Source organism: Dicentrarchus labrax, unplaced genomic scaffold (genome assembly GCF_905237075.1).
Source record: "Dicentrarchus labrax unplaced genomic scaffold, dlabrax2021, whole genome shotgun sequence".
Taxonomy (NCBI): Eukaryota; Metazoa; Chordata; class Actinopteri; family Moronidae; genus Dicentrarchus; species Dicentrarchus labrax.
The window spans coordinates 423,021-450,041 of NW_026136721.1; the positions used below are offsets into that span (position 1 = coordinate 423,021).

The following is a 27,021-nucleotide window of genomic DNA, read 5'->3' on the forward strand; positions in this document are numbered from 1 at the left end:
AGATAAAACAAAGGTTGTGTTAAGCCTCCAGTTTGGCGTTATGGTCGTCGCCTGAGTGTGCGATATGTTAGCTGCTAGCAGTCATCGTGTTTTCTCTTCCGTTGCAAACTCCCAAAGTAGGTGCTCCACTAAGTTCACCAGCTGGTGTGTAACTGTGTGTCTGCTGTTCGTGCCGGGCAGGTAGCGTACGGTGGTTTTATCGGGGCTGAGGAATGGGCCAGAAAACCAGAATCTCAAGCTAAAAAGAGAATAAAAAGCTTTGTGGGATTCTCTTTCACATGCACGTAGTCACTTGATCCATTGTTAATATAAAAATATGGATTACAGCAGCTTTAAATCTCCTAAAAGAATCCCAATTCAACTAACAGATGGTCGTCACACCTCGGGGAAACGCTGCGTTGCAATCTGAAATTAAATATACATCCTACAAAAGGTAGAAACAAACAGTAGCATGAATACAAACACACTTTGAGTTCCTTTAAAGAGCGGAACGGGTGATCTCTGTGGAGGGTTGCTCTTCAGTCTGAGGAGGAGGAATGGTTTCACCCCAACCACTGTGATGGAGGGAGACAGATGGAGAGGCAGACAGACATTTAGATCTGCAGGCAAGAGAGCCAGAGATGCTCTCTCGCTCCGACAGGCAGTAATAGTAGTCGAGTAAACACACACACGGTGGTGTTTGTGGAGGTGTGTTGGAGTTGAGGGGATTTCCCTCCTCCTGCTGGTGAAGTTGTCTCATTATCCCGTTTGTAGTCCAGAGAGGACACAGTTTATCCCCCCGTATGGACCCGATTTTTAATGAAAAACACTGAACTACAAATCACGAGCGAGGTAAAAATAAATAAATGAAATAAAGAGATGACCAATGTTCTTCTAAAATGGTTCGGTGAAACATCTATTTTTGTTCTTAAAGCACCAACCCGTCCTTTTTCTGCTTTAAACAGTCTACAAACTCTAGAGTTATGTTCTATATGTACTTACATTATCCCAAATGTGGAAGGAAGGAAAATGGGGAAGAATGAATGACGGTGAAGACAACAACTCCCATGATCCCACTCTGTTTCACCACCTCATCAACCGTTCCGTTACCTTAGAATGAGCCGACCCTCCCTCCCTCTGCTGTCGCTCATTAGTCTTTTTATAATCTCGGCGGGCGTTCAGGGACTGTTGATTATCACTGTGTGGATGACAAAGTGTCTTAACCTCCACTAAACAGAGGATCAGGCCGATAAGCTGTGTATAACAGCTCCGCCACCTAACCTCGCCAAAGCCCGGCCATTTCCCAGTAATCCGCCCGTAATTACAGCCTGATCTCTGCGGCGCAGCCGACTGCTGCGTGGACGCCTGCACACCTGCGAGTGTGTTTCTCAGCGTACGCTCAGTCGCATGAGTAAAGCAAGCGGGAAGCGACGTCATGCACCTGTGTTTACTTTAGAGTGGGCTTTATGGAAAAGAATACACAGAACTACAGTATTTGTGGAAGCGTGAGTCATGTTTGTGTGCGCCCACTCAGACAGGATGAACACGACTTCAGTCAGAGTGTAATTTCAGAATAAAAGGAAGTGACGACCACTGATGTGATGTTTTGATCTATTTTCTGCTTTTGTTCTAAGAATCGATGATCCACAGTCTGAAAATAGAGACCTGCTGACTGATCCGCAAACAGTCACCTTCATCAGCAGCCGCCATCGTCAGCATCAGTGATGTCACTGTCTGTTTTTATGACATTCGTGCACGTGTTGTTTGTGTCTTTACTCGCGTTCAGTTGTCCTCAGTTGTTCTCTTCAGCTCTCAGATATTATCAGAGATTTTGAGTCAAGCAGATCAAGTTACAAACTGATCATACCAACAGAGTATTGTCATCGCGTTATGATCCAGATTTTATGGAGAGAATATTGTCTGGTTTTCCCTTAACTAACTCCTAATGTAGCTGCTGTTAGCTAGTTAGCTTGTGAAGCTAATGTTAGCTCTGGGGTGGCAGGAGCCAAACCCAGCAATAGAAACACCTCAGTGCTTTATTCCCTGTCGTCAAACTGTCTTATTATTAGTTTTGTTCTGTAGCTAAATGCTCTCTTACTAGCTAACTGATGAGAAATGTAAATTAGCTATCTAATTTAAGTTGTGACTGTATATATAGCGTGTCACTTTTATCTTTTAACCACCTTCAGGAGTAAAGACGAGGAGAACGTTGGGCAACGATATGATGAAGTTTGCTCAACTGTTATTGGAACAAAAAGGGGCGGGGCTTAGGAAGGGTACAGCGTCACGGAGCTGCTAGCATGGCTGTAGACTCTTGACCCACGTTTTGGTCCGAGAGATCGTACAACTTTCTTTCCTTGTTCTAGAATCCAAAACTTTAGATTTTAGATTGACGGCGAGCTAACGGCGCTCTCATCGTCTCCTTTCGCGAGGGTGGAGATGCTGTTAGCTGCAAACCATCGACATTCATTGTACATTTTAAAACCAAAAACACAAAAGGTGTGAAGGTTTCAGGAATGAGTACAAGAGATAAACATCATGTGGTTTCTTTATGATTAAGAGATAAAACTACACCATGGTTCCCTCAACCAGATCATGGACCAATAAGTCGCCGTCTAACATTTTCAAACACTCAAAATAAATCAAAGAACTGGAGCTAAACCGAATGTTAAACACGTCCATTTTACGCCCTGATTTGTACTCGAAGTCTGTCTTAATTGAACACTTTTTCCCTCTCGTGTCGCTCTGTCTCTGTCTCCCGCTCCGACCCCCCTCCCGGCACACTGATCTATAAGCGGCGAGGTAAACCCGCGTGTTGCCTGGTTACTAATCACTCTGCATAATTTATGTGGTTCTCATCACTAATTCAGGAGCGAGGTTCAATAACAGGCTGCTGCCGTGGACTGTTTCAGCTCATATTGTTTTCATAATCTATATTCATTACTGGAGGCCAATTCAAAGCAGCGCTCGCACCGCGGGGAGAGTTCATGTTTAAGATTTTAGACACCGAGTCGGCGTTCGTATTGAGAGTGACAATGAGTGAAGTTCTCTGTTGTCGTCGTTGTAATCAGCACTTTGTAACTTCGGTGAGAAAAGTTCTGCACAGAAACACGAAAAAAGACAGAAAGCAGTTGAACTCCAAATGTTTCTGGATGTGTAGACCAGGTTATGATGTCATGCTGACAGACTGAGGCTGAAGCTAACAGGTCCCAGGTTATATATATAATATATATATAATCACGTCACATGATCTTCAGCAGATGGAGGTCGCCCAGTTGTCGTGGAATAGACCTTTAATTGATCTTTTCTGTTTACAAAATTTACTTTGATGAAACTTTATTTCTCAGTCTTAATCCAACACATTTTGTAGCTGGAAACAATCGATCTCATTTCCAACTGTAGCTGAAAGGAAATCATCATTTTGAGTTCAGATGCTGAACAAGCAAACGTCCATTTCCCCTCTTTTTCTGCCCGTTTGACTCCCATGTTGCACCACGGTCATATTTCCCTCCTCGAGAGCTGCCAGTGAGAGTTCCTATCCATAAATCATGGTGTTGGGAGACTGGTGGAGGCTGCCGATAGTCCATTTAGGACTGCTAATGGTGACGGATGAGTGTGTGGCTGCGTGTGATGCGTTGAGGTGAAACGATGAGCCTCTGAGGGTTTCATATTAACTTGTTCCTCTAACTGGTCCAATACAGCAGCTGTCTGAAACTGGGACTGATGGAGGAGCCAGGTCTCAACACCAGCACCAGGCGCTTTATTGTGAAATGTGGTTAGTTACTCGATATTTAAACTACTTTTAGATTTCTTACTGGCTAAACTTAAACGTTCCATATCTCTATTTTTTTTATAAATTAATCACTTTTTATTGCCAATCAGTGAACAGGTTGTAACAAAACTTTAGCCAACTTTCTCTGTTGCCTGTGGACTGATTTTATATGTGTTTCTATGTGGGGATGAGGGGCTAATGCTAGCTAGCTTAGCTAACGTAGCTCATAAATGGAGTTTGTTAATGTCTACAAACGTTCAAAGTCAATTCTCTGGTGTTTGGGAATATGAGCAACAGATTTTAAGGTCAGAACAGAACGAGGGAAGTAAAGACAGGTTAGAATAATGTGCTAGCCAGGTGAAGAGGATGAGTGGATGGAGGGATGAAGGGGGAAGTAAGAGAAGAGTGATGGACCGCGGAGCCAAGCGGGGAGCCAGGATGAACGAGTGCAGGCGGGATCGAAGGAGACGAAAGGAGTTATGGTGGACATGTGGAGGAGAAATGGATTAGGGTTAGAAGAAAAAAAAAGGGAGTAGGAGGAGGAAAGAGTGATGGAGAGAGCAGGAAGAAGAGGAGAAAATGAAGGGATTAGAGACGAGTGAGGAGGGGAATGGGCGACAAAAAAAGACTTGAAAAATGTGAACGGAGAGGAAAGAGGAGAGGTGAGAGATGGAAGACGGGCAGAGGTGTCTAAAAGAAAAAGTGACGGAGGGAGAGAGTGTGTAATTGAAAGAGGAGAGAGAGTGTTTGAAGATGGGAAGGGAAGATATGAACTGAATGAAAAATGAGAGCGAATCAGGATTAAAGTGTGACGAATAGTAGATGATAAAATGGGAAGCAGAGAAGAATGTAAATACACAAAACCAATGCATATTACATAATATCACAATCAGCACCAGTTTCTGTAATAATCCATCACTTTTTCATGAGTGTCAGTCTCATTACTTCCAACTATTGAAGCTGCATTTGGAAGATATTAAAAAGTTCTTCAGTGTTAGCAAAAGCTCACTTAATGCTTGAACATCCAACAGGAACAGTTTCCAGTATTCTGTGGTATTTTAGCCCTGGTTTGGTCCAGTATTCTGTGGTATTTTAGCCCTGGTTTGGTCCAGTATTCTGTGGTATTGTAGCCCTGGTTTGGTCCAGTATTCTGTGGTATTTTAGCCCTGGTTTGGTCCAGTATTCTGTGGTATTGTAACCCTGGTTTGGTCCAGTATTCTGTGGTATTGTAACCCTGGTTTGGTCCAGTATTCTGTGGTATTTTAGCCCTGGTTTGGTCCAGTATTCTGTGGTATTGTAACCCTGGTTTGGTCCAGTATTCTGTGGTATTGTAACCCTGGTTTGGTCCAGTATTCTGTGGTATTTTAGCCCTGGTTTGGTCCAGTATTCTGTGGTATTGTAGCCCTGGTTTGGTCCAGTATTCTGTGGTATTGTAGCCCTGGTTTGGTCCAGTATTCTGTGGTATTGTAGCCCTGGTTTGGTCCAGTATTCTGTGGTATTGTAACCCTGGTTTGGTCCAGTATTCTGTGGTATTGTAACCCTGGTTTGGTCCAGTATTCTGTGGTATTGTAACCCTGGTTTGGTCCAGTATTCTGTGGTATTTTAGCCCTGGTTTGGTCCAGTATTCTGTGGTATTGTAGCCCTGGTTTGGTCCAGTATTCTGTGGTATTGTAACCCTGGTTTGGTCCAGTATTCTGTGGTATTTTAGCCCTGGTTTGGTCCAGTATTCTGTGGTATTTTAGCCCTGGTTTGGTCCAGTATTCTGTGGTATTGTAACCCTGGTTTGGTCCAGTATTCTGTGGTATGGTAGCCCTGGTTTGGTCCAGTATTCTGTGGTATTGTAGCCCTGGTTTGGTCCAGTATTCTGTGGTATTTTAGCCCTGGTTTGGTCCAGTATTCTGTGGTATTGTAGCCCTGGTTTGGTCCAGTATTCTGTGGTATTGTAGCCCTGGTTTGGTCCAGTATTCTGTGGTATTGTAGCCCTGGTTTGGTCCAGTATTCTGTGGTATTTTAGCCCTGGTTTGGTCCAGTATTCTGTGGTATTGTAACCCTGGTTTGGTCCAGTATTCTGTGGTATGGTAGCCCTGGTTTGGTCCAGTATTCTGTGGTATTGTAACCCTGGTTTGGTCCAGTATTCTGTGGTATTGTAACCCTGGTTTGGTCCAGTATTCTGTGGTATTGTAGCCCTGGTTTGGTCCAGTATTCTGTGGTATTTTTATTTTTTTATATTTAGTCGTTACTTTACATTCATGTTTTGTCTGTTTCGGTATCACAAAGTGAACCTGAACACATCACTCTGCATACAGATGCCACATTACTCACATAGACACATCATTGCTGCCGTCACTTGTCATGTGACCATTAAACAATGACGTCATCGAGAGACACACACACACACACACACACACACACACACACACACACACACACACACCACAACCGGCCTTTTCTGCAAGCTTTCCTGATTGGCTGAGGGAGGAGGTCTGGCTTTGCAGAGCTGAGTGTGAGTGAAAAGGGGGAGGGCAGAGGGTTGTCTCACCACACACACACACACACACAGACACACACACACTCACACACACACACACTCACACACAAACACACACTCTCAGCGATGTTTGCTCTCGAGCCATCTATCCTCTCTGTGTGTCGTGCAATCTGTTTTGGCTGACGTCTGTGCCACACTGCAGCTCTGTTCAGTGATGTTCTGCCCACACACACACACACACACACACACACACACACACACACACACAAACACACACACACACACTCAGACTGACTCTTGAGCATCAGTCAGGCATCTTTCCCGCCTTTCTTCTTGGCCGCCTGCACGTCAGCGTCTCATGCATCGTCAGATGTGTGATTTTTCTCGCGCTGAGAGCTCTTCATTAGCCTCGGTGTCAGTTAATCTGCCGGCGGCTCTGGATGATGTTCGGCGGCTCACAGACTCTCGCTGTTGATCCCCGTGGTTGAGATGATCCAGATGGGCCTGACGGGCTCGAGATCCTCAGATCTGATGCTGTCTCGCCAGCTCTGACACTCAGAACCTGATGAGTACACACTCGCAAAAACCCTGCAGCCCAAACAGGAGTCTGGAGCCTCAAATATGTAGGTTATAGACAGGTCCTAAAACCTGAAATCTCCAATTTATAGCCCAGTCCAACTCTGACAAACCTCCACTTAATATTACACATCAAGACATTTAAGTTTTAGACCCAAACTTCCATTTATTAAACATTCTTAATCACAAAAACAGTTCATACTCCACTTTATAGAAACGTCCTTTACTGGCAAATTACACCCAGAAAAGCCCAGTCCTGCACCTTAAATATTCCCCCCAAATCTCAAAGTTCTGGAGGAGTTTGACACCATAAATTTCCAGTTTATAGACCAGTCCACCCTCAAAGCGTTGCTGTACAAACCTCCAGTTTACAGACCCGTATTACAGTCCAAAACAAAAAATAAACCAGAATTTAATCCTCCAGTTATCAAACCTCCAGACTGATGCCCCAAAATCTCTCCGCTTTTTAGATCTTAAATAATTAATAAAAAAATTTAAAAAACGGCAACATGACTAATGAATGATGTGTAACTGAAGCAAAGTAAATGTTATCGTCCATATCCGCTCTTTATCACATCTGTGAGGCGTCGGTTCACAGTAGGTCCAACATGAGTCTAACGTGAGTCTAACATGAGTCTAACATGAGTCTAACATGATTCCAACATGAGTCCAACATGAGTCCAACATAAGTCCAACATGAGTCCAACATGATTCCAACATGATTCCAACATGAGTCCAACATGAGTCCAACATGAGTCCAACATGAGTCCAACATGATTCCAACATAAGTCCAACATGAGTCCAACATGAGTCCAACATGAGTCCAACGTGAGTCCAACGTGAGTCCAACGTGAGTCCAACGTGAGTCCAACGTGAGTCCAACGTGAGTCTAACGTGAGTCTAACGTGAGTCTAACATGATTCCAACATGATTCCAACATGAGTCCAACATGAGTCCAACATAAGTCCAACATAAGTCCAACATGAGTCCAACATGATTCCAACATGAGTCCAACATGAGTCCAACATGAGTCCAACATGAGTCCAACATGATTCCAACATAAGTCCAACATGAGTCCAACATGAGTCCAACATAAGTCCAACGTGAGTCCAACGTGAGTCCAACGTGAGTCCAACATGTAGCTATAACAGATCCTTCAGCTAATTTTGGTTTCTTTAAACACATAGTTGTTAAAATCAGTCTAAAATAAGGTGTTAAATGTGACATTGTGATTTAATACGCAGTGTGGACGGGGACCTGAAGAGTTTTTGTTTCTCTCCATAATTCCAGAAACTGGAAGAAATAAAAAAAGACATTTCAAAGACCAAGATTTGGCAAATAATGAGCATTTATTTCCCGGTATTTCAGTATTTTTCGACAGCCTTGGTGAGCAGGATACTGACACTGCTGCAAACCCTCAGCCACTAAAAGCTCCTTTATAGGTTGTCGAGACTTTGTACGCTGCTTATTCCCAGAAAACAAAGTTCAATCAAGCCTAAAAGGGGAATTTGGAATTAGAAAGAAGGTTAATTTCTTTAAATGTGTCAGTTTTTTCTTCATAATATTTCTGCTTTTCTCGTGAGAAATCCTCCTGGTTGCTCTGACAACTTTATATATTTTTTATTTGCTTTAGTTTCACTCTCATTTATCGAGTGGATCTGGTTTTAAATTATGTTTAAACTTGCTTTAAAAAGTCTCCGATTCCACGCACAGAGACCTGCAGTCACCCTGTCTAATTACAAGTGGTGTTTTCTGTCACGGCTGTCTGTGTAATCATTACACTTAATCACGATCCTGCAGCTTAAAACCACAACCGCCATTGCTGCCGCACAGTCTGTAATAATGCACTCATAAATATATTCACGGCAAATATAATTAGGACGAACGGAGACAGGCAAGGGGAGAGGAGGAGGAGGAGGAGGAGGAGGAGGCGGCGGAGGAGGAGGAGGAGAGAGACGAGAGACGAAGCAAAATGATGTTTTATCAGGGATGAAGTGAAACCAACAGGAGGAAAATGAGCAAAGAAGTAAAGAGAGGATTTAAGGATATTAGTAAAGATGAGGAGAGGTATGATGGACAGAAAAGAGAGGATGAGGGAGAGGAGAGCTTGTTGCTAGAGGAGTTTTACAGCAGATATTTCCAGTTTATAGTCCCACACACATACTGTTTCCCCCCAAATCTGAAGTTTCTGAGTCCTATTTCCCCTCAAACACAAGTGGAAGAGACGAACTGTAAATCCCCTCAACTGAGACAAAAAGAGGAAAATAACAAGTGATGTAAAAAGACTGGAGGAAAATAAAAGATGGAAGATGTGGAAGTCGTCTCAGCAGAGGATACGAGAGGAGGAGGAGGAGGATGAGGAGGATGAGGAGGATGGGGGTCACAGATCTGATTGATTGTGCGTTATCATGAAGTGGAGATTTATTCCAGCGTGTTCCCTCATCTCCTGCGACCTGTCGACCCCCCGCGCTCATTAGCATAGAAACCACATTCCCCCGCTGCTGATTGGACCGGGACGGACAAGACCAGGATGTAAAAGGAGGAAGTGTGTGTGTGTGTGTGTGTGTGTGTGTGTGTGTGTGTGTGTGTGTGTGTGTGTGTGTGTGTGTGTGTGTGTCATCATGATAAGCAGAAGCATTTTCAATCAAAGCAGGTAATTCTTCCTCCTGCTCGCTCGCCCGCCGCCCGCCTCTTGTTGTGTGTGTGTGTGTGTGTGTGTGTGTGTGTGTGTGTTTGTCCATTAGTGCAGAGCCATCTGAATGCCCCCACGCACAAATATTTAGAAAAATGTCCAGATTACGTCCCAAGCCTCTCCGCCCACTCCTCACCCAGCCGCTGACCTCCGAGTGTGAGTCTGAAAGCCAGAACCGCCTGTGGCTGCACACAACTCATTAGTGGGTTTTTTTTTCCTTCAGATTTGTGATAATATAGAAATGTTAGCAGCTCTGTGTTCTTCCTGCAGAGACACTGAATGTTTCTCACAAGGGTTTTCAGATCTGCAACCTCTACGGTTACGGTTATAGAGAGACGGTGGTCGTTGGGAGGAGCTTGGTTTTCCTACGCCGATATTAAGGCTCATATTGTAGAAATGATCTCTAATCTCCGGCCCTACTGAGCACTCGGACATGTTTCTGGTGGAGCTGCATGCACCCTTCAATACACCCGACATCTCCATATGTTTGCGCTCTAAAAGGTTAGTTATGGACAGGGCACTGACTTACACAGGGCTCTCATGTGTATCTCAGCTTTCCAGTCACAATTCATGTAATTCCAACAGTGTTCATGGACCCCGATATGCAGAAATATTCAAATACACTAGAATTACTACAATAAAGTACATGAGATTAGCATAAAGTGTCTGTAAAAGGATCCCTTTGAAAATGGACAGTTTCCAATCTTCTAATCTTTCTGTAACTATGAAGAAGGTTAACGTAAACGACCCGGAGCTGCGATACTTCGATAGACTGATGCTGTATAGGATGTCGTCCAGAATCCAAATGTCAGGACTCTACTGTTGTGATTCGTGTCAGTATTTATCCTTTTTTAACTGAAGACGGAAGGTCTTGAAGTGGTGGTTGATACCTGCTATCTCCATGTGGAGATCCTGACCTGCTGAATCCACTTTAAAAGCTTGTGTCCTGTATTGATTTCACCTGTTAACTCCTCTTCGGTCATGAGGAGGAGGAGGCAGATTAGAGGGATTTGAAGCCTTCGCATGTTGAAACATTGGACTGTAAAAAAGGGGATTTAAGTCAGTGTTGGTGTTAACTGAAGGTCCTACGCGTACTGTGACCTTACAGTGCATTTACATCCATTAAAAGGAAGGTGCTTGTTCTACTTGTTGGATATGAATTGTTAAGCAGAGTTAGGTCTGTGTGGGTGGATGGTCGTCACGTTAATGTTCCCTTCAGGATTTATTGTAATCCTCATCGTCACCTTCAGGACAGAATTTCTATTAGACCAACACTTTGTTCTGTGACCTGCAGATGTACTTTGTGTGTATTGCTAATTATGCTAACACGCTAAACTGAAATGGTGAATATAGTAACCATACCTGCTCACACATTCATTAACATTAGCATTTAACTCGGCCTCGCAGAGATCCCAGCGTGGCTGTAGACTCTTATTTTGAAACAGCTGGGGAGGCAGGATGGCCTGGAGGTGAAAGGGCAACCGAAAAGGTCGCTGGTTCGATTCTGTTTATAGAGACTTGAGTGAAACCTGAAGGTTGAGGTTCAATCGGGTATTTTAATTCTGAAGAATATGCAGTCGCGGATTTAACTGAAATCCCAGACGTTTTCCGTTCTGTGTTTGTTAAACTGCGGATCACGACCCAGACTGAGGTCGGGGGACTCTCTGGAGGGTCGACGCTTCAGAAAGGAAACAGGTTTGTCTCAATTAGTCTCCATCCCAGAGAGAGAAAGCGCTTCCCTCTCATCTGGGTCCCAGGCTGAAAACGCTTGAAAATCCTTGGAATTACCCATAATCCTTTATTTCGGCGAGCGTTTGCCCTTTGCTTTGACCTGCCTCGGAGCAGCTGAAGAGTTTTGTTCAGAAATGAGAAATCTGCTGTTTGAAAAACTTCAGTCTTCCTCCAGCAGGATGATTGATAGCAGGAAGGAAAGATGGAGCCCTCTAAAGGGCCGTGACTGACAGTTACTGCTCACTGCGTTTTATACCCAAAGATTATTTTAATTTTCAAAGAATTCAAAGTAGTTTTATTGGTTTTTAGCTTATTTTATTTATTTGTATTCAAGTGTAAAATTGCTGTTCGTTCTAGTTCTTAAAAAAGGTGTAACACTGGAAATAGGAGGGTAATCTGACTAACGTTGGGTCTCTTGGCTGTGTTGAAATCTTACAACGAATACAAAGACAGACTTTTAGTAATTATATATAGCTCCTCCTGTAGGGGCCTCAACAGTGACCACAGTGATACAAAATACAGATTTTTACATGTTCTTTCATCACAGTACCGACATATAATTGAGTTTACAGCTCAAAAAACATGTTTTAGGGTGGAGTACTTCTTAACATTGCTTCAGTATCAGCGTAGGAAACCCAGTTTTTGATGATCCCTTCAATGGTTGAAGACCAATGGTTAATATTGGTTTCTTTTAACAAAGACAACCATCTTTCTCAAACCTTAACCAAACAGTTTTATGTTCCTTAAAAGTGTTAGTGTCCCCCCAAAAAAGGTTCAGGCTGATTTAAAGCAGTAGGGGGCGCGTTGAGACGTTTTCAACCAACAAAATGTAATTTAATTTGGTAATAATGTGAATATTAACAGCAGCATTGATGTGTTTCACCACAGTACAGTCATATAATCCAGTTTACAGCTCAAAAAACATGCTGAAGTGTGTGGTACCACAAACCCTGAGCATGATAAGTGCCCTTGAGCAGCGTCCGTGAGTCCTGCTAACGGAGAGCGGAGGCGAATGCCTCTCTCGGGTCGCGATCGATAACGTATCAGAAAATAACTGAAGAAACAGTGAGGATACTATGAGTGTGTGTGTGTGTGTGTGTGGGAGGCTGAGGTTGTATAGATTTATTGACAGCATTAAGTTGAAGTGTTGAATAATATGAGTCCAGCTACCTGCTGACACACATTCCTCTATAACTGGATTGTAGTTGTCAGACTGACAGTGAGTGAAACCTGCAGTAACACTGACGGCAGGTTCTCTGGAGCAGCCCTGTTGTGTTGGTGTTGTGGACTTTGTGGATGATCTTCCAGCCGTGTTTGTGTTCGGCTGTGACACCTGCAGCACCGCAGGGTGTCTGGAAGAGTGTCCCAAAATCCACCCGACGCTGTTTAATTCACGTCTGAGCAGGAAAATAAGCAACTTTAACTTTAATATATTACAATTTATTACATGCAGACTTACTTCAGCTTCATTTTTGTTTCTGATTCTCGTATTGCTTTGGTTAAAATGTGAGAATTTCTCTTCCAAATTTAATGGTAGCAGCAGTTATACATATGAAATGAACTTGCCACTGGAACTCCATTGATAAAAACAAGGAATTTTACATAGCAAATAATCATAAAACACAAATACAAAACTCACAAACTACTTCTCTGTTAGTCTTTCCAACAAGCACCAGCTCTGATTTCATGGAAATAATTCCTTAATTCACCGACGTAAATGATAAAAACAGCAGTTTCATCCACAACAACCACTGACACATTATCATGTTGTGAAGAGGTTATTTCAAACATTTCACCTTGAACCTGCCGATTTACATCCAGCAGACACAGAGCAACATGATCGTCCATTTATATGTCATGTTTGTGTCCGCCTGATGAATTTAACTCTCTTTTTGCCCTGTTTTTGGTTTCCACCAACTCCTGAGTGAAATATCAGTTCTCTCTGTATCTCCTAAATGTTTCACTGTGTTCGATGCTGCTGCTGGAAACAGCCTTTAGCCTTTAGCCTTTCTGTTAACGCGTTCTTGTGTTATATGTTTTCTTGCAGCCGGGGCAGGAGACAAGGCGGGCTGGGCGTTCGGTCTGGGCCTGGAGAGACTGGCCATGGTCCTGTACAACATCCCAGACATCCGGCTGTTCTGGAGTCAGGACGAACGCTTCCTCAAACAGTTCAGAGTTCAGCACATCCAGCAGCCCGTCTGCTTCCAGGTACAAAGACCACCCAATGAGCTGCTGTTTGTAGAGCATTTAACCCAATCTCATGGTCTTCCTCCACCGAGGTTTATATTTGAGCTTTGATTTGTTTCTTTTGTCAGATTGTTAAAATAGCATCAAATGACTTTTAATAACTTGAAGGATCCATGTTCTTTGGTTGGATATATCAGAACTTTTTGGACAATTTTAAACACTCTGAATCATGACGACTGCTTGGATTTTGACTTTTATCGGACAAAACCTCATTAGCCGTGTTTCCATCAACTTATCACATTAGAGAAGCGTCATGGAAATGGTAAAATTTGGTAAAACTTCCCTTCCAAAATTTCCCAAAAATAAGAATAAGTTTGGATGTAAGAAACATTTAAGTCACATGACTGATGAGCTGTTTTCTACATCCTAACACACTGTTGCTCTCGTCTTCTGGTTGTCCGACTGGAGAATCGGCGCCACCTGCTGCCTGTTTGGATGAAGCGACTACTGATAATAATATAACTGTGTTTGCATTTGCTGAATTACTCGAAATTCAGTTAAAATCTGCGACACATTTGGAAGGAAACATGACGTCTTCTTTTGTTGATGAGAATCTAGATCACAGTGCAGTGATTTCTCCTTCTTCCCCTCTCTCCTCTTCCTCCTCCTGTTTATTATTCTTTGTGTTCAGTCGTCCATTTGTCTCTCTGCTTGACTGAGTATTCAGCTGAACATTTACACTCAGTAACCTCTGCCTTCAAACACTTCCATCTCCCTCCATCAGCCTCCCACATACTCACTGATTATGTGTGTGTGTGTGTGTGTGTGTGTGTGTGTGTGTGTGTGTGTGTGTGTGTGTGTGTGTGTGTGTGTGACCATTCATCAAATCATCTGCAGTAGAAGTCAGTAACCTGCAGAGGTGGCAAGTAACAAAGTAAAAATACTTAAACTACAGTTCAGACTATTAAGAAGATTATATGTATGAGATTATAAACATTAACATTATATTCTCTATATAAAACATAATATTAAAGGTTATATATGAGATATTAAACATTATATTCTCTATATAAAGACACAGAGTCACATGGTGTCTCTCTCCCTCTGCCTGTGTTGTATCGCAGCCTCTCTGTGGTTTGTTTCCATAGCCGGTCTGCTCCGACTGAAACTGCTGTTTTTATCATCTACGTCGGTGAATTAAGGATTTATTTCCACCAAACCAGAGTTGGTGATTGTTGGAAACACTAACAGAGACGCTTTTAATCAGTTTTATTCTGTTTCTGTCCACTTTGAATGAAGTTAAGATGATCTGAAGGTAAAATGAGTGTTTCTGTCTCTGGAGTCTGGTGGAGAGTGATAGTGATATTACGGCTGTTTGTGGTTAAACTAAAGGTCTATCTCTGTAGGGATCCTTTCCATAATGCTGTCAGACACTGACAATAACAATAAACTGTCAGTTGATGGACTTTAACAGAGCATTTGTCCCCAAGCATTAACGTTAGCTTATGTTAGCGCCCTTAGTGCCCCCAAATATTTTCACGTCTACGTTGGTGAATTAAGGACAGACTAAAGTGAATTTTGTACATATAACCTTTAATTTTACCTCCTCGTTCTCTCATTCTCAGCCGCTCTGTTACTTTCCTGCTCTTGCCCTCTCCCCTGTCGTCTTTTATCCAGCAGTACCTGTGAGTGTGTGTGTGTGTGTGTGTGTGTGTGTGTGTGTGTCTGTGTGTGTGTGTGTGTGTGTGTGTGTTCGCTCTAGCCTCTGAGCCTCATGTATAAAACATGTTGACAGTGGGGGCTCACATCAGCCGGCAGCAGTCACTTCCCCTGACCCCGCCAGCATCACCATCACACACACGGTTCACACAGCGGTTACTCTGTCCCATAAAGGTGGTTTTTGTCCACTCTCGTCTTCACTAATGAAGAACATTTCAAGTGACTGTTGGAGGGCAGAGAGGAGAACGGAGGAGAAGAGAGGGGGAGGGAGGAGGTGGACTGAGAGAGGGAGAAAGGAGGGGATGAGAACCACAGGTAGGATGGAGCAGGTAAAATGGAAACAAAGAATACTGGAAAGGAGAGACGGAGGGAGGAAAGATTGATCAACAAAAACCTGAAGGGATGATGAAGGAGGAGGAGAAAGGAGGAGGAGAGGAGGAAGAATAGAAACTTATTAAAGAGCTTTTGTTGGAAAAGAGACACAGAAGGAAGTTTAAGAAAGAAAGACAACAAGGTTAAAAAGGAAACAAAAGAAAGAAGAGTGAAAAAAGAAATGAACATTTCAATATTTAATAAAAGAATGTGAGATAAATGAAAGAGAAGAAAGGAGAGAAATGTCAATAATTATGATATAAAGGTAAAGATCTGAAGGGATGAAGGGATGAGTGATGGAGTGATGTGGGATGAGTGATAGAGTGATAGAGTGATGGAGGAAGAGGACAGACCCTGTTGTCCAGCTCTCAGTCCTGTTAGTTTTATTGATGAACCCGGTTCCTCCAGAGGGACCAGGGGAGCACGGCTCATCTCCTGCCCAGGGTCAGTGCACCTCTCCTGGGCTGAGACTCTCCACCTCCCCCCCTCGTAAACCCTCCCTGGCCCCCCGGATCCACAGGTAATGAACTGTGACCGCCTGTGTGTGTGTGTGTGTGTGTAAACATGGGAACACAAACACACACACACACACACACACACACACACTGTAACAGCATTATATGGCCAAAAGTATGTAGACACCTGTTTACCTTCATTCCTTTGTTCTTCAGTAAATTTTAGAATAAGAATAATGACTTATTGTGTTTCTATAATCTGAAACATTTCTGCTTTAGGAAGGAAAGAAAGAAAAATATAATATAAAATGAATATTGTCTACTCCCCTCCGTCCTCTACATGCATACACATACACAATATATATTTGTTTAATGGATAAATAAATGAAGACGAAGAAAGAGAAAAGAACTCTTCCTCTCTCTGTTTATTAAAACTTATTTCCAGGATAAAAAACAAGTCAAAGACTCCGTCTGCCGCTGAATAAAACATCACATTTATTCTGTCGTCCTGATTAACTTTTAATGTGTTATTGTCTCCATGTTTTACTCTCTGCTGCTCTTTCTCCCTCTTTCTCTCTCCTTCTCTCTTCTGTCTTTATTTTTTATCTTCGTATTCAGCTGACGTGGTCGTTCGCTGCCGACTTCTTTTTTTTGGTTTGTTTTATTCTGTTTATACGTAACCGAGGCGAGGATTATAGAAATATCAATGAGTCCACTCCAGACCCCAAAATCTGTAACGTGTTCTTTATTAATGGACATTTATTCTTTCTTTTGGTTTAAAATAGTTTTATCAGTAAAAGTAACAGGATGTAAATATTCACATTTTTGCTGCCTTAGTTTGTCTTTTATTTCTCACAATTTTTGGAGTTTCCAGATGGACTTGTTGCTAAAAGAAGCTGACTGTCGCCAGCAGTAAAAACTAAACCCAGCAATAGAAACACTTGAGTATTTTATTCCCTCTCAGCACTCTGGGAGCGGTTGAGAGCTGCTGCATTAGCTAACAGAAGAGGTGTTGATTACTGTGTTTGCTGTGTGTTATCAGTCCCTCAGTAAATACCCCCCGCTCCACAACGACATCTCCTTCTGGCTGCCGGAGAGCGAGGACGGGCGAGAGAGCTTCATAGAGAACGACTTCTACGATCTGGTTCGCTCCATCGGAGGAGACCTGGTGGAGAAAGTGTCACTGGTGGACGAGTTCATGCACCCAAAGTAGGAAAACACACAACACACACACACACACACACACACACACACACACACACACACACACACACACACACACACACACAGTTCCTGCACATTGACTCATATTACTGCCACACAACACAAACACCCTTTAAGTTCCCAAATAGGAGGAATGTCCTCATAATATTACAGATTTATGTCATTAAATACACTAATAAACACATTAAAATGCTCACTAATGTTCACATTCATGAGGAAGGAAATGTGGATATTTTATTATGTTTAATTAAAGATATTTACAGTGTAAAACAATGATCTATAAATCCAGGTGAACTCTGCTATAATACAATAATCAGACTTACATTTACAGCAGAGTGCTGTTATTATTGGATTGTTATTATTTTAATGTGAATGTTAAAAGTTATAGAAGTGTAATAAAAGTCATTATCTGTGAGATTACAGTAATTATTGCTGTTTACACTGATAACAACTGTATTTGGACAGTTTACCAATGCTTATACACTGATAAACAACATTTATTCAACGTCCATCATTATACAACATATCTGTCAGTTAACTAACTAATCCATTACAATTACACAACTAATACTTTTTTTTTATTGTATTAAACTTTTAACAAATAAATATCAGTGAAATAAGTTTTTTTATATGTAATGTTAATGTTATTTTACATCATTTTTGGAATTGTATTAATATTTCAATGTATTTGAATAATATAGTTAATATAAAATATAGTTACATCTAATAATAAGAGTTCACCTGTATTTATAGATCATGGTTTTACAGTGTAAATATATTTAATTAGACATTAAAAAGATAAAAAATACACAACATTTTATGTCAAATTAAAGCTAAAAACTGTATTTTAATTACAGACAATGACTGTGTGTTTATGAGTCAGTTATTTTGTTATTTTACTGTATTGGTACTGCAGGAATATTAGTTTTATTACAGTTTATAAGGAAAGGTTGTAAAAAAAGGCGAAAGGAAATGAAACTAATGGAAGGAAAGACAGTGAAAGAAAAAGAGAGAAAAGAGGGGTAAAGGTCACTGTCGGTTTTTCTGCTAATAACAGACGACTGATGGCAGTGTCATCAGTTTTAATTAACACACACACACACACACAGTCCTATTTGTACAGTGAAAAGTGCCTGTTTACTCTAAATGGCTCTCTCTCTCACACACACACACACACACACACACACACACACACACACACACACACACACACGGAGGAGGCTGTCCTTGGCGTACACCTCCGAGCCTGCGGTTCCTGCTGTTGACATCTCATTTTTTAAGACGTACGTGTGTGTGTGTGTGTGTGTGTGTGTGTGTGTGTGTGTGTGTGTGTGTGTGTGTGTGTGTGTGTGTGTGTGTGTGTGTGTGTGTGTATAAAGGGCAGCAGTGGGAGGTTGGTACCTTATGGCTGAGAACTCCTTTTCACTTTACTGTGACACACACACACACACACACACACTTGCCCGACCTTGCGTTAGTGTGTGTGTGTGTGTGTGTGTGTGTGTGTGTGTGTGTGTGTGTGTGTGTGTGTGTGTGTGCAGCGAGGGGCCTGCAGTGCGTAAAAATGTCCGACACTATTCATCTTTCAGCATTTTAATGTCTTTTAAATAGCGACCTTTTTCCCCACCGAGCTCACACACACACACACACACACACACACTGACAATGCATTAATATACACTGACTGCTGATATTAGAGCTAATGGAGGGAGGAAGGGAGGGAGGGAGAGACGCTGGCAGATAAAGACAGACAGTAATAGACAGATTGAGACTTTGGGCTCAATAACATGAGAAATAAACAAACACTTTTGACCGACTGCGACCGGTCGGGTCAGTTTGACCTTGGAGGGAACAGATGACGTTCGATCAATCGGTTTTCTTTAATAAAATAATAATAATAAAATAAATAAATAAACCAGGTTCTTTAAAGCGGAGTTGGACGAGGGACAATATCAGTGTCAGTTTGTATCTTCACTGCTTTACTTTACTTTCTGACGGGGAACCAAAGCGTTTAGATCAACCAGACTCCATTGACAAAAACAGTCATTTTATGTCACATACACAGGAGTCCTTTGGTCCACGCTGCCTGGATCTGTTTGTATGTTTGTGTTATTGTGTGAACTTTGGTGTTTTAACATGTTAGTTTGGATCCGTACTGATGTTAGTTTGCTGCGGATTGAGGCAGCGGTGGAACCAGCAACTTTACTGCTTTTGTAAATGGAGTCTGGTGAAGAGAGCATGAGTATGAGGTATTTATCCATAGTAAATAAACAAAAACAATATCAGTTTGTGTATTTAGGATATTTAACCACTTTACTTTGCCATCTGATCCCCCTTTATGATGAAAAACAGCAGCATTTATATCAATCTGTGCTCTCTTTATAACCACCAGACTCCTTTGACAAAAACAGTGATTTTATGTCACAGAACAGAGGAGTTGCTGGTTCCCCGCCGCCTCGATCCGCAGCAGCTAATATCAATTCAGATCCAGACTAACATGTTATAACACAAAAATCACACAATAATACAAACATACAAACAGACTGAGGCAGCGTTGAACCAGCAACCCTCCTGTCATTCCTGAGGTTAAATCACTGTTTTTGTCAAAGGAGTCTGGTGGCGTTTTACCAGCTGGGTGCGGAGGCTGGACCAGGACTGTGGAGGCTGTTAGAGCCTCAATTACAGCCTTGCACAAAATACCTGCAATGCACCTTTTTACTCCCCCTTTCTGTCTCCCACACACTGTCATCTTCTCTCTCTCTCACACACACACACACACACACACACACACACACACTTACATTGTTCTCATTACAGTGTAATGATAATGATGGAGAGAGGAAGTTTGGTTAATTACAGTTATCAGTTCCTAAATTAGTGGCGCATAAAGTACCTGCATTGCACCTTTTTCTTCCCAAACCTCCCTCTCTCACCCTCTCTTAACTTCTCCCACCTTCAAAATAAAATACAGAAGCTCTTTATTTAACTCTATATCCAACAAATACAGAACAGCTGATAAACAATGAACACAACAACTGCAGGAAGTTAAGTTTTGTAAGTTAAAAACATTCTTGATTCGGTACTTTTTACTAGTTTTATTTTCACAATACAAATAAATATTTCAAAATTACTAAAACTATTTGATCAAGAATGTCTTTGTTACTTACAATTTGAATACATTTCAACCATTTTTGAAGTTAAATGAACTTATCTGTTTGTTTTTTTAACTCTAAAAATAAGTTTTCTATAGTTTTCTTCACATAAATAAATAAAATGTTGAGATAAAGACCGACTGTGTGTATATTCTTTAAGTCTGAGAGGAAGGTTCGTCCCCAGTAAAGACAGGATGAGTTCAGTGATTTAATAATAAAACGACATTAGAAGTTTAACAGTAATGAGCTTTTATTCAGTTTCTAAAAGACAACCTGAACATTAATTCCCCGTTGACTGATCCACCCTTTCTCTCTGATAGATTGTTGCTCTGTGTCTCCTGTCATTACTCAGCATATTAAATTCTGCTCAGAAACCCCGACTGCATCCAGAAAGCTGAGACAGTTTGTTCCCGTCAGAAACATAAACCAGCATCAGACCCCACAAACAGTAACCGCTGTCTGAAGCCCCGGCACACGATTGTCTTTTAAAAACTGTGATTATTGATTGATGAGCTGATGGACAATATAGGTTTGTCCCACAGAGGAGCTTCAACTTTACTACAGAGAGCCGCAGACGTTGATCAGTCTGAAGCTTAACACACTTTACACAGCTTTAATACCAAAGTTTACACAGGAAACAACCTTTAAAACATTTCTTTAATGTAAAATTCACCAGTTTTTATTCGTTTGTTTTGTGTTTCATGAAAACAAAACATGTCAGAGCCAATATTTTACTACACTGAACTTATAAATATTGTCTCTTCTGGCAGGTTTTAGCATGTTAATGTTGGAAACTTTATGTTTTTAAACATAAAATGAGAGACCAATAGAGCACAAAGGAAAATCACCATAAACCAGAGGGAGCTAATGCTAATGTATTTACAGTATTTATTAAATATGAACACTGTAAACAAGTTCAACAAATCCCAGTGAATTTATTGACACTTTAAGAACTTTTCTGCAAATGTGTGATGTTACACTGGGTTGGAGTAAAGGAACTAAAGGTTCAGTCTCCTCGCTGCTTGTTCTGATTCACAATCAATACTGCTGTTTAACAGATTATAATCAATACTGCTGTTTAACAGATTATAATCAATACTGCTGTTCACATATAGAGATTATAATCATTAAATATCATAAAGTTATGACGACTAGGAGAATCTTTAGTCGGCTCTACTTCCTCGTTTACACTTAAAGTCACTGGAACAAGTTTGTTATTTTCTTTTCATTAAACATCTTTATCTTAAATTAAGTTTATTAATGACATTTTTTAAAGGATTTGTTGTTTAATTTTTTACAAGATGGTGTTACTTCATTTGATATTAATGATCCTAATTTCATTTATTTAATGAGTTAGAATCAAATAAAGGGTATGAACAGTAGAACAGATGAGGATCTGCGGCAGTGTTGCTGTATGTGAGCATAAAACAGGAAGTCCAGACGATTCTTTCAAGTGCTGTTTATCTCCAACGAGTACAATCTCCAGCGTGGATGTGTGCTGATCTCCAAACAGACCATAATGTGCATTACGGCTGTAAATTGATCTAAAACCCACTAAAGCTGCCGGAAATTGCAGCCTCTTAAATATATTTTCTTCTCCGAAGTACTTCTGAAGTTAATCGAATGATGGAGGGATGGAAAGAGGGCGAGGAGAGGGAAAACAAAGTGCCCCTCTCTCTCCCCCTCTCCCCAGTCTGCTGGTAGTCTCTCGCCCTCTCTGCCGCTCCATAAACATCTCGTGTAGTAGCAAATCAAAGCTGATGGCTCGCTATGATTCCCACAAATCTGCATTTATTGGTCGGTAACGCTGTCAGCCGCGACTGGGCCCGCGCTAATTTGATAAGCCGACAGAGCTGTCAATCAAGTTGACAGCGCCCTCCCTCTCAGGACTCCCCAGGGAGGGTGAGGGAGGCAGGGAGGACGGGTGAGGTAGAGACTGACGGAGAAGTGAGTGTGCTGCTGTGTGCTGGATTATTAACAGTAATACACTGTAAACACAAAGTAAAGTGATCTATAAATCCAGGTGAACTCTGCTTTAATACAATAATCAGACTTACATTTACAGCAGAGTGCTGTTATTATTGGATTGTTATTATTTTAATGTGAATGTTAAAAGTTATAGAAGTGTAATAAAAGTCATTATCTGTGGGATTACAGTAATTATTGCTGTTTACACTGATAATAATAATCTGATAATCGTGATGATAATAGTTCCCCTCTGGCTCCATGTGAGGGCGCTCACAGGATGAGAGCAGAATGAATGGAGCTCAAAATCCACTTTTCTCAGGATATCATTGTTTGTCTAGTAATTTGAATGTTGCATTCGAAAGGGGACGCAAAGAAATGACATATTGCTGGGTGTTAGATTGTTTAGAGTCACTTATTTTCTTTAAAAAGTCTTTTAAAATGTCAGTGACGTCACACACATCGTACGTCCAGAGATACCGCTTTACGGCGAGCCTCGAGTCTCTTTGTGCTTCCTTTTCTCTCGAGGCATCGACGACACAGACGTAACGATCGGCAGATAAAAGTACCAGCAACACAAAAAAAGTTGCTGTGTTAAAAAAAAGAACTTGGGCGAAAAAATCCACCTTAACATTGTGGTCGGGCTTCGGATGCCACGATGCCATCAAGCAGGATCTCTGGTCGTAATCAGTCCTTCACTGACCAATCAGCGTTCATTAGCAGAATGCTAGCGCGTTATGGGCAACAACAACTCGTCCTGTAAGAAATCTAAAGGACATCAGAACTCGTTCATTCAACTTTCGACCTATAACCCATGTTGAACTTTAAAAACTACAATCACATCTGAGATCTCTCAACCACAATCAGGTGACAGAGACAAATGTAGCCGTCTAGCTCCATCTGCTCCCATTCATTCTGCACTGATGGGAGAGCGCCCCCAGTGGACCTCTGCTGGAACTGCAACCAGTATTCGGTACAATGGGACTTTATAGGGAGAGGCCAGGCTCTCCGTAGACGGGCTTAGCTTGGACTCTGTGTTGTGCTGGAGGTTTATTAGCTCCATTATAAGTTGCACACAATCTCCATTCGATCGGTTCCTACAATGAAAACAGAGAAAAGTGAAGGTGAAATAAAGACAAACTGAAACAAAGCTTCACTGAGTGCAGAGTGGCCTTCGCTCTCCTCCTCCTCCTCCTCCACCTGTCATCCTCCCGTCCTCCCCCGTCCTCCCCCGTCCTCACCCTCTCTGCAGGCTCAGCAGGAGACAGAGAGGCAGCCGCCCACCACGACTCAATGAATGATTTAACACAGAGGGAGAGACCAACCCTCTCTCCCGAAGAGATGAAGGAGGGAGGACTCGGTAGAGAGAGTATTATAACGGGTGAGAGAAAAGGGAGAGAGAGAGAGTGAGTTGTCTTTTCCCGGTGAGCAGGTTGTGACGTCCTCCAGCTGAATAATGTATGATTGTTTTCAGATGTAACCGCTCCTTCTACCCTTTCTTTATGATTGTTGCTACAGGATGCATTAAGCGGTCGGACCGGACGCTCCTCGCCAAACTTTACCGTCGGTCCGCAAACACCGGAACAGGACGAATCGATTCAAATGAAACAGCCGAGCTTTTATGGGCAAGAATGGCGGGAAATAGCCCGTTAGAGCCGCAGCGTTTAGAAACTGCCACATGCTAACATGTCGGGCATTAAGTGTCATTAATAATCATTAATTAATATAATATCATCAATATAATAATCATTAATATAATAATCATTAATCAATATAATAATCATTAATATAATAATCATTAATAAAATAATCATTAATCAATATAATAATCATTAATATAATAATCATTAATCAATATAATAATCATTAATATAATAATCATTAATATAATAATCATTAATTAATATAATAATCATCAATATAATAATCATTAATATAATAATCATTAATATAATAATCATTAATTAATATAATAATCATTAATATTATAATCATTAATATAATATCATCAATATAATAATCATTAATTAATATAATAATCATTAATATAATATAATAATCATTAATATAATATAATAATCATTAATATAATAATCATTAATATAATATCATTAATATAATAATCATTAATATAATAATCATTAATATAATAATCATTAATATAATAATCATTAATTAATATAATAATCATTAATATAATAATCATTAATTAATATAATAATCATTAATATAATATAATAATCATTAATATAATATAATAATCATTAATATAATAATCATTAATATAATAATCATTAATATAATAATCATCAATATAATAATCATTAATTAATATAATAATCATTAATATAATATAATAATCATTAATATAATATAATAATCATTAATATAATAATCATTAATATAATAATCATTAATATAATAATCATTAATATAATAATCATCAATATAATAATCATTAATATAATATCATTAATATAATAATCATTAATATAATAATCATTAATATAATAATCATCAATATAATAATCATTAATATAATATCATTAATATAATAATCATTAATATGGAGAAAACTTAACGCTAATGAATCCAACATAAAATCAGCTGCTGGTGGGCGGAGTCTGATTCCTCATCATCATTAATATATATATATAGTGCTCGTAGCTTAGCATTAGCTCTGTGGCTCGTAGCTTAGCATTAGCTCTGTGGCTCGTAGCTTAGCATTAGCTCTGTGGCTCGTAGCTTAGCATAAGCTCTGTGGCTCGTAGCTTAGCATTAGCTCTGTGGCTCGTAGCTTAGCATTAGCTCTGTGGCTCGTAGCTTAGCATTAGCTCTGTGGCTCGTAGCTTAGCATTAGCTCTGTGGCTCGTAGCTTAGCATTAGCGCTCTTTGAAGTGTGAATGATGAATGAACTGTGAAAACTTTATTGAACTGCTAACGGACGCTAACGGACGCTAACGCTGTCTCCAGTTGTTTCAACCTTCCAGATCTCACTTTATTCTAAATGCCAACATCATCCCATTCACCTTTTCAAAATGTCACTTCCTCCTCTTCTTTTCTCTCCTCTTCCTCCTCCTCCTTTTCTTTTGTCTCCTCTTCCTCCTCTTCCTCCTCCTCTTCCTCGTCCTATCTAGGTTACCCTGCAGTTAGCATATTAGCTTACTGCAGCACTGGCTCCCTTGAGTGTCTTGATATTGTGTATTTTAGCATGTGTGCACCTGGTGTGTGTGTGTGTGTGTGTGTGTGTGTGTGTGTGTGTGTGTGTGTGTGTGTGTGCAGTAATGTTTTATGGGCATTAGAGAGATTGTGTATCAACAACAAACCAGATTTATATCAGCGAGCTCACCGGCTGCCACAGTCAGCCCCAAGGGCCTCTGGGTAATCTGGGTGTAATTGAGCATAGAGGTTACGGTGGCACACACACACGCACACACACACACACACACACACACACACACACACACACACTTTCACTGTCAGTAAGATAATAAACACATCAGAGTTAAAACATTGAATTCACACACACTGTAAATCACACACAAACACACAAACACACAAACACACAAACATGTTGAATATGAATAAAACTCTCAAACAAACAAATATCATTACAGATTTGTCATCAGTAGTTTTTTAAGGTACTTGAGTATTTATACTCTTACGTAACGTTAGCTCTCTGTCTCGTAGCATATTGTGTAAAAATATAAAATAGTGATATTTAATGCGGTGTGGTAGAAATGGTGTAATTCTGACCTCGAGGGGCTTTATCCTTTATTTAATCTTCTGATAACTTTTTAACTTTTACCTCCTCCACGTCATTCTTACACAAACATCTGAACTTTCTTCTCTGCCCCCCCCCAGCCCCCCAGCCCTCCACCGTCCTCCTGCAGCCCTGCTTCCATAACGAGGATAAATGTTCCAGCTCACTGCGTCTTTCTCACTTTCTCGTCTCATATTCTTTCTGTTTTTTGCATATTCATCACTGGAAAGCTGAGTTTTGCCGCTGTAGGAAACCCGATCCCTCGTCTCCTCGCCTCCTTCCTGCTCTTATTCTCACGCCCCGACGTGGCGTTTCGAGCCGAGGCAGCCGCAGCTGACGTGCATATGGCCGAGTGAGAACGCACACTGGTTGAGGCCGTCGTGCTTGCGTCCCGCTGCCAATTTCAGCACGCACTCGCTCGCCTTCTGTCCTGCCCCGGTGAATCATGCAGTCAGCAGCTTTGCTCGGGTCGCTCGAGGTGAGAGGGGGAAGAGATTCGCTGCTGTCACAGAAAATCCACGTCACTGCAGTTTTGCTGTTTCACTGACAGGAAGCAAAGTTTCATTGTCATTTCAGTGTTTGAGAGTTCCAGTTTCAACTTTCTGCACCTGAATCCGGTTCATGGGAATCCAGGTCCACATACCTACATAGAAACTGGATTCACGGGCGTCCTGGAGAACCTGGATAGTTTACAGAGATAGATTTCCAGCCATGGAAATTGATTAAAATGACCAAAATATCCTGGAAATCATTTATTCTGTCCTGAAACATGTTAGGCCCTCACTCAGCCTACAGGTCCATATTTAAAAGTGGTGGACTCACAGACCCAATCAGATCCTTCAGAACCTGAGACACTAAAAGAGGAGGATTAAAACTGGAGACCCAGCAGTAAACCATATGTGAACATTTAGCCTCTATAATCTGCTTTTCCCCGTCGGCAGTCGGC

The 27,021-nt window shown here is 41.1% G+C and overlaps 1 protein-coding gene across 9 annotated transcripts in view; it reads left to right on the forward strand.

The window, feature by feature from the left end:
- fars2 (phenylalanyl-tRNA synthetase 2, mitochondrial) overlaps window positions 1-27,021 on the forward strand; it is a 95,997-nt gene that overhangs the window by 46,850 nt on the left and 22,126 nt on the right. For all 9 annotated transcript variants that reach the window (XM_051385857.1, XM_051385861.1, XM_051385856.1 and 6 more), the window contains 2 exons: window positions 13,286-13,446; window positions 17,014-17,180. In XM_051385857.1, coding sequence (XP_051241817.1) covers window positions 13,286-13,446; window positions 17,014-17,180 — 328 coding nt within the window. The remainder of the gene's footprint in view (window positions 1-13,285; window positions 13,447-17,013; window positions 17,181-27,021) is intronic.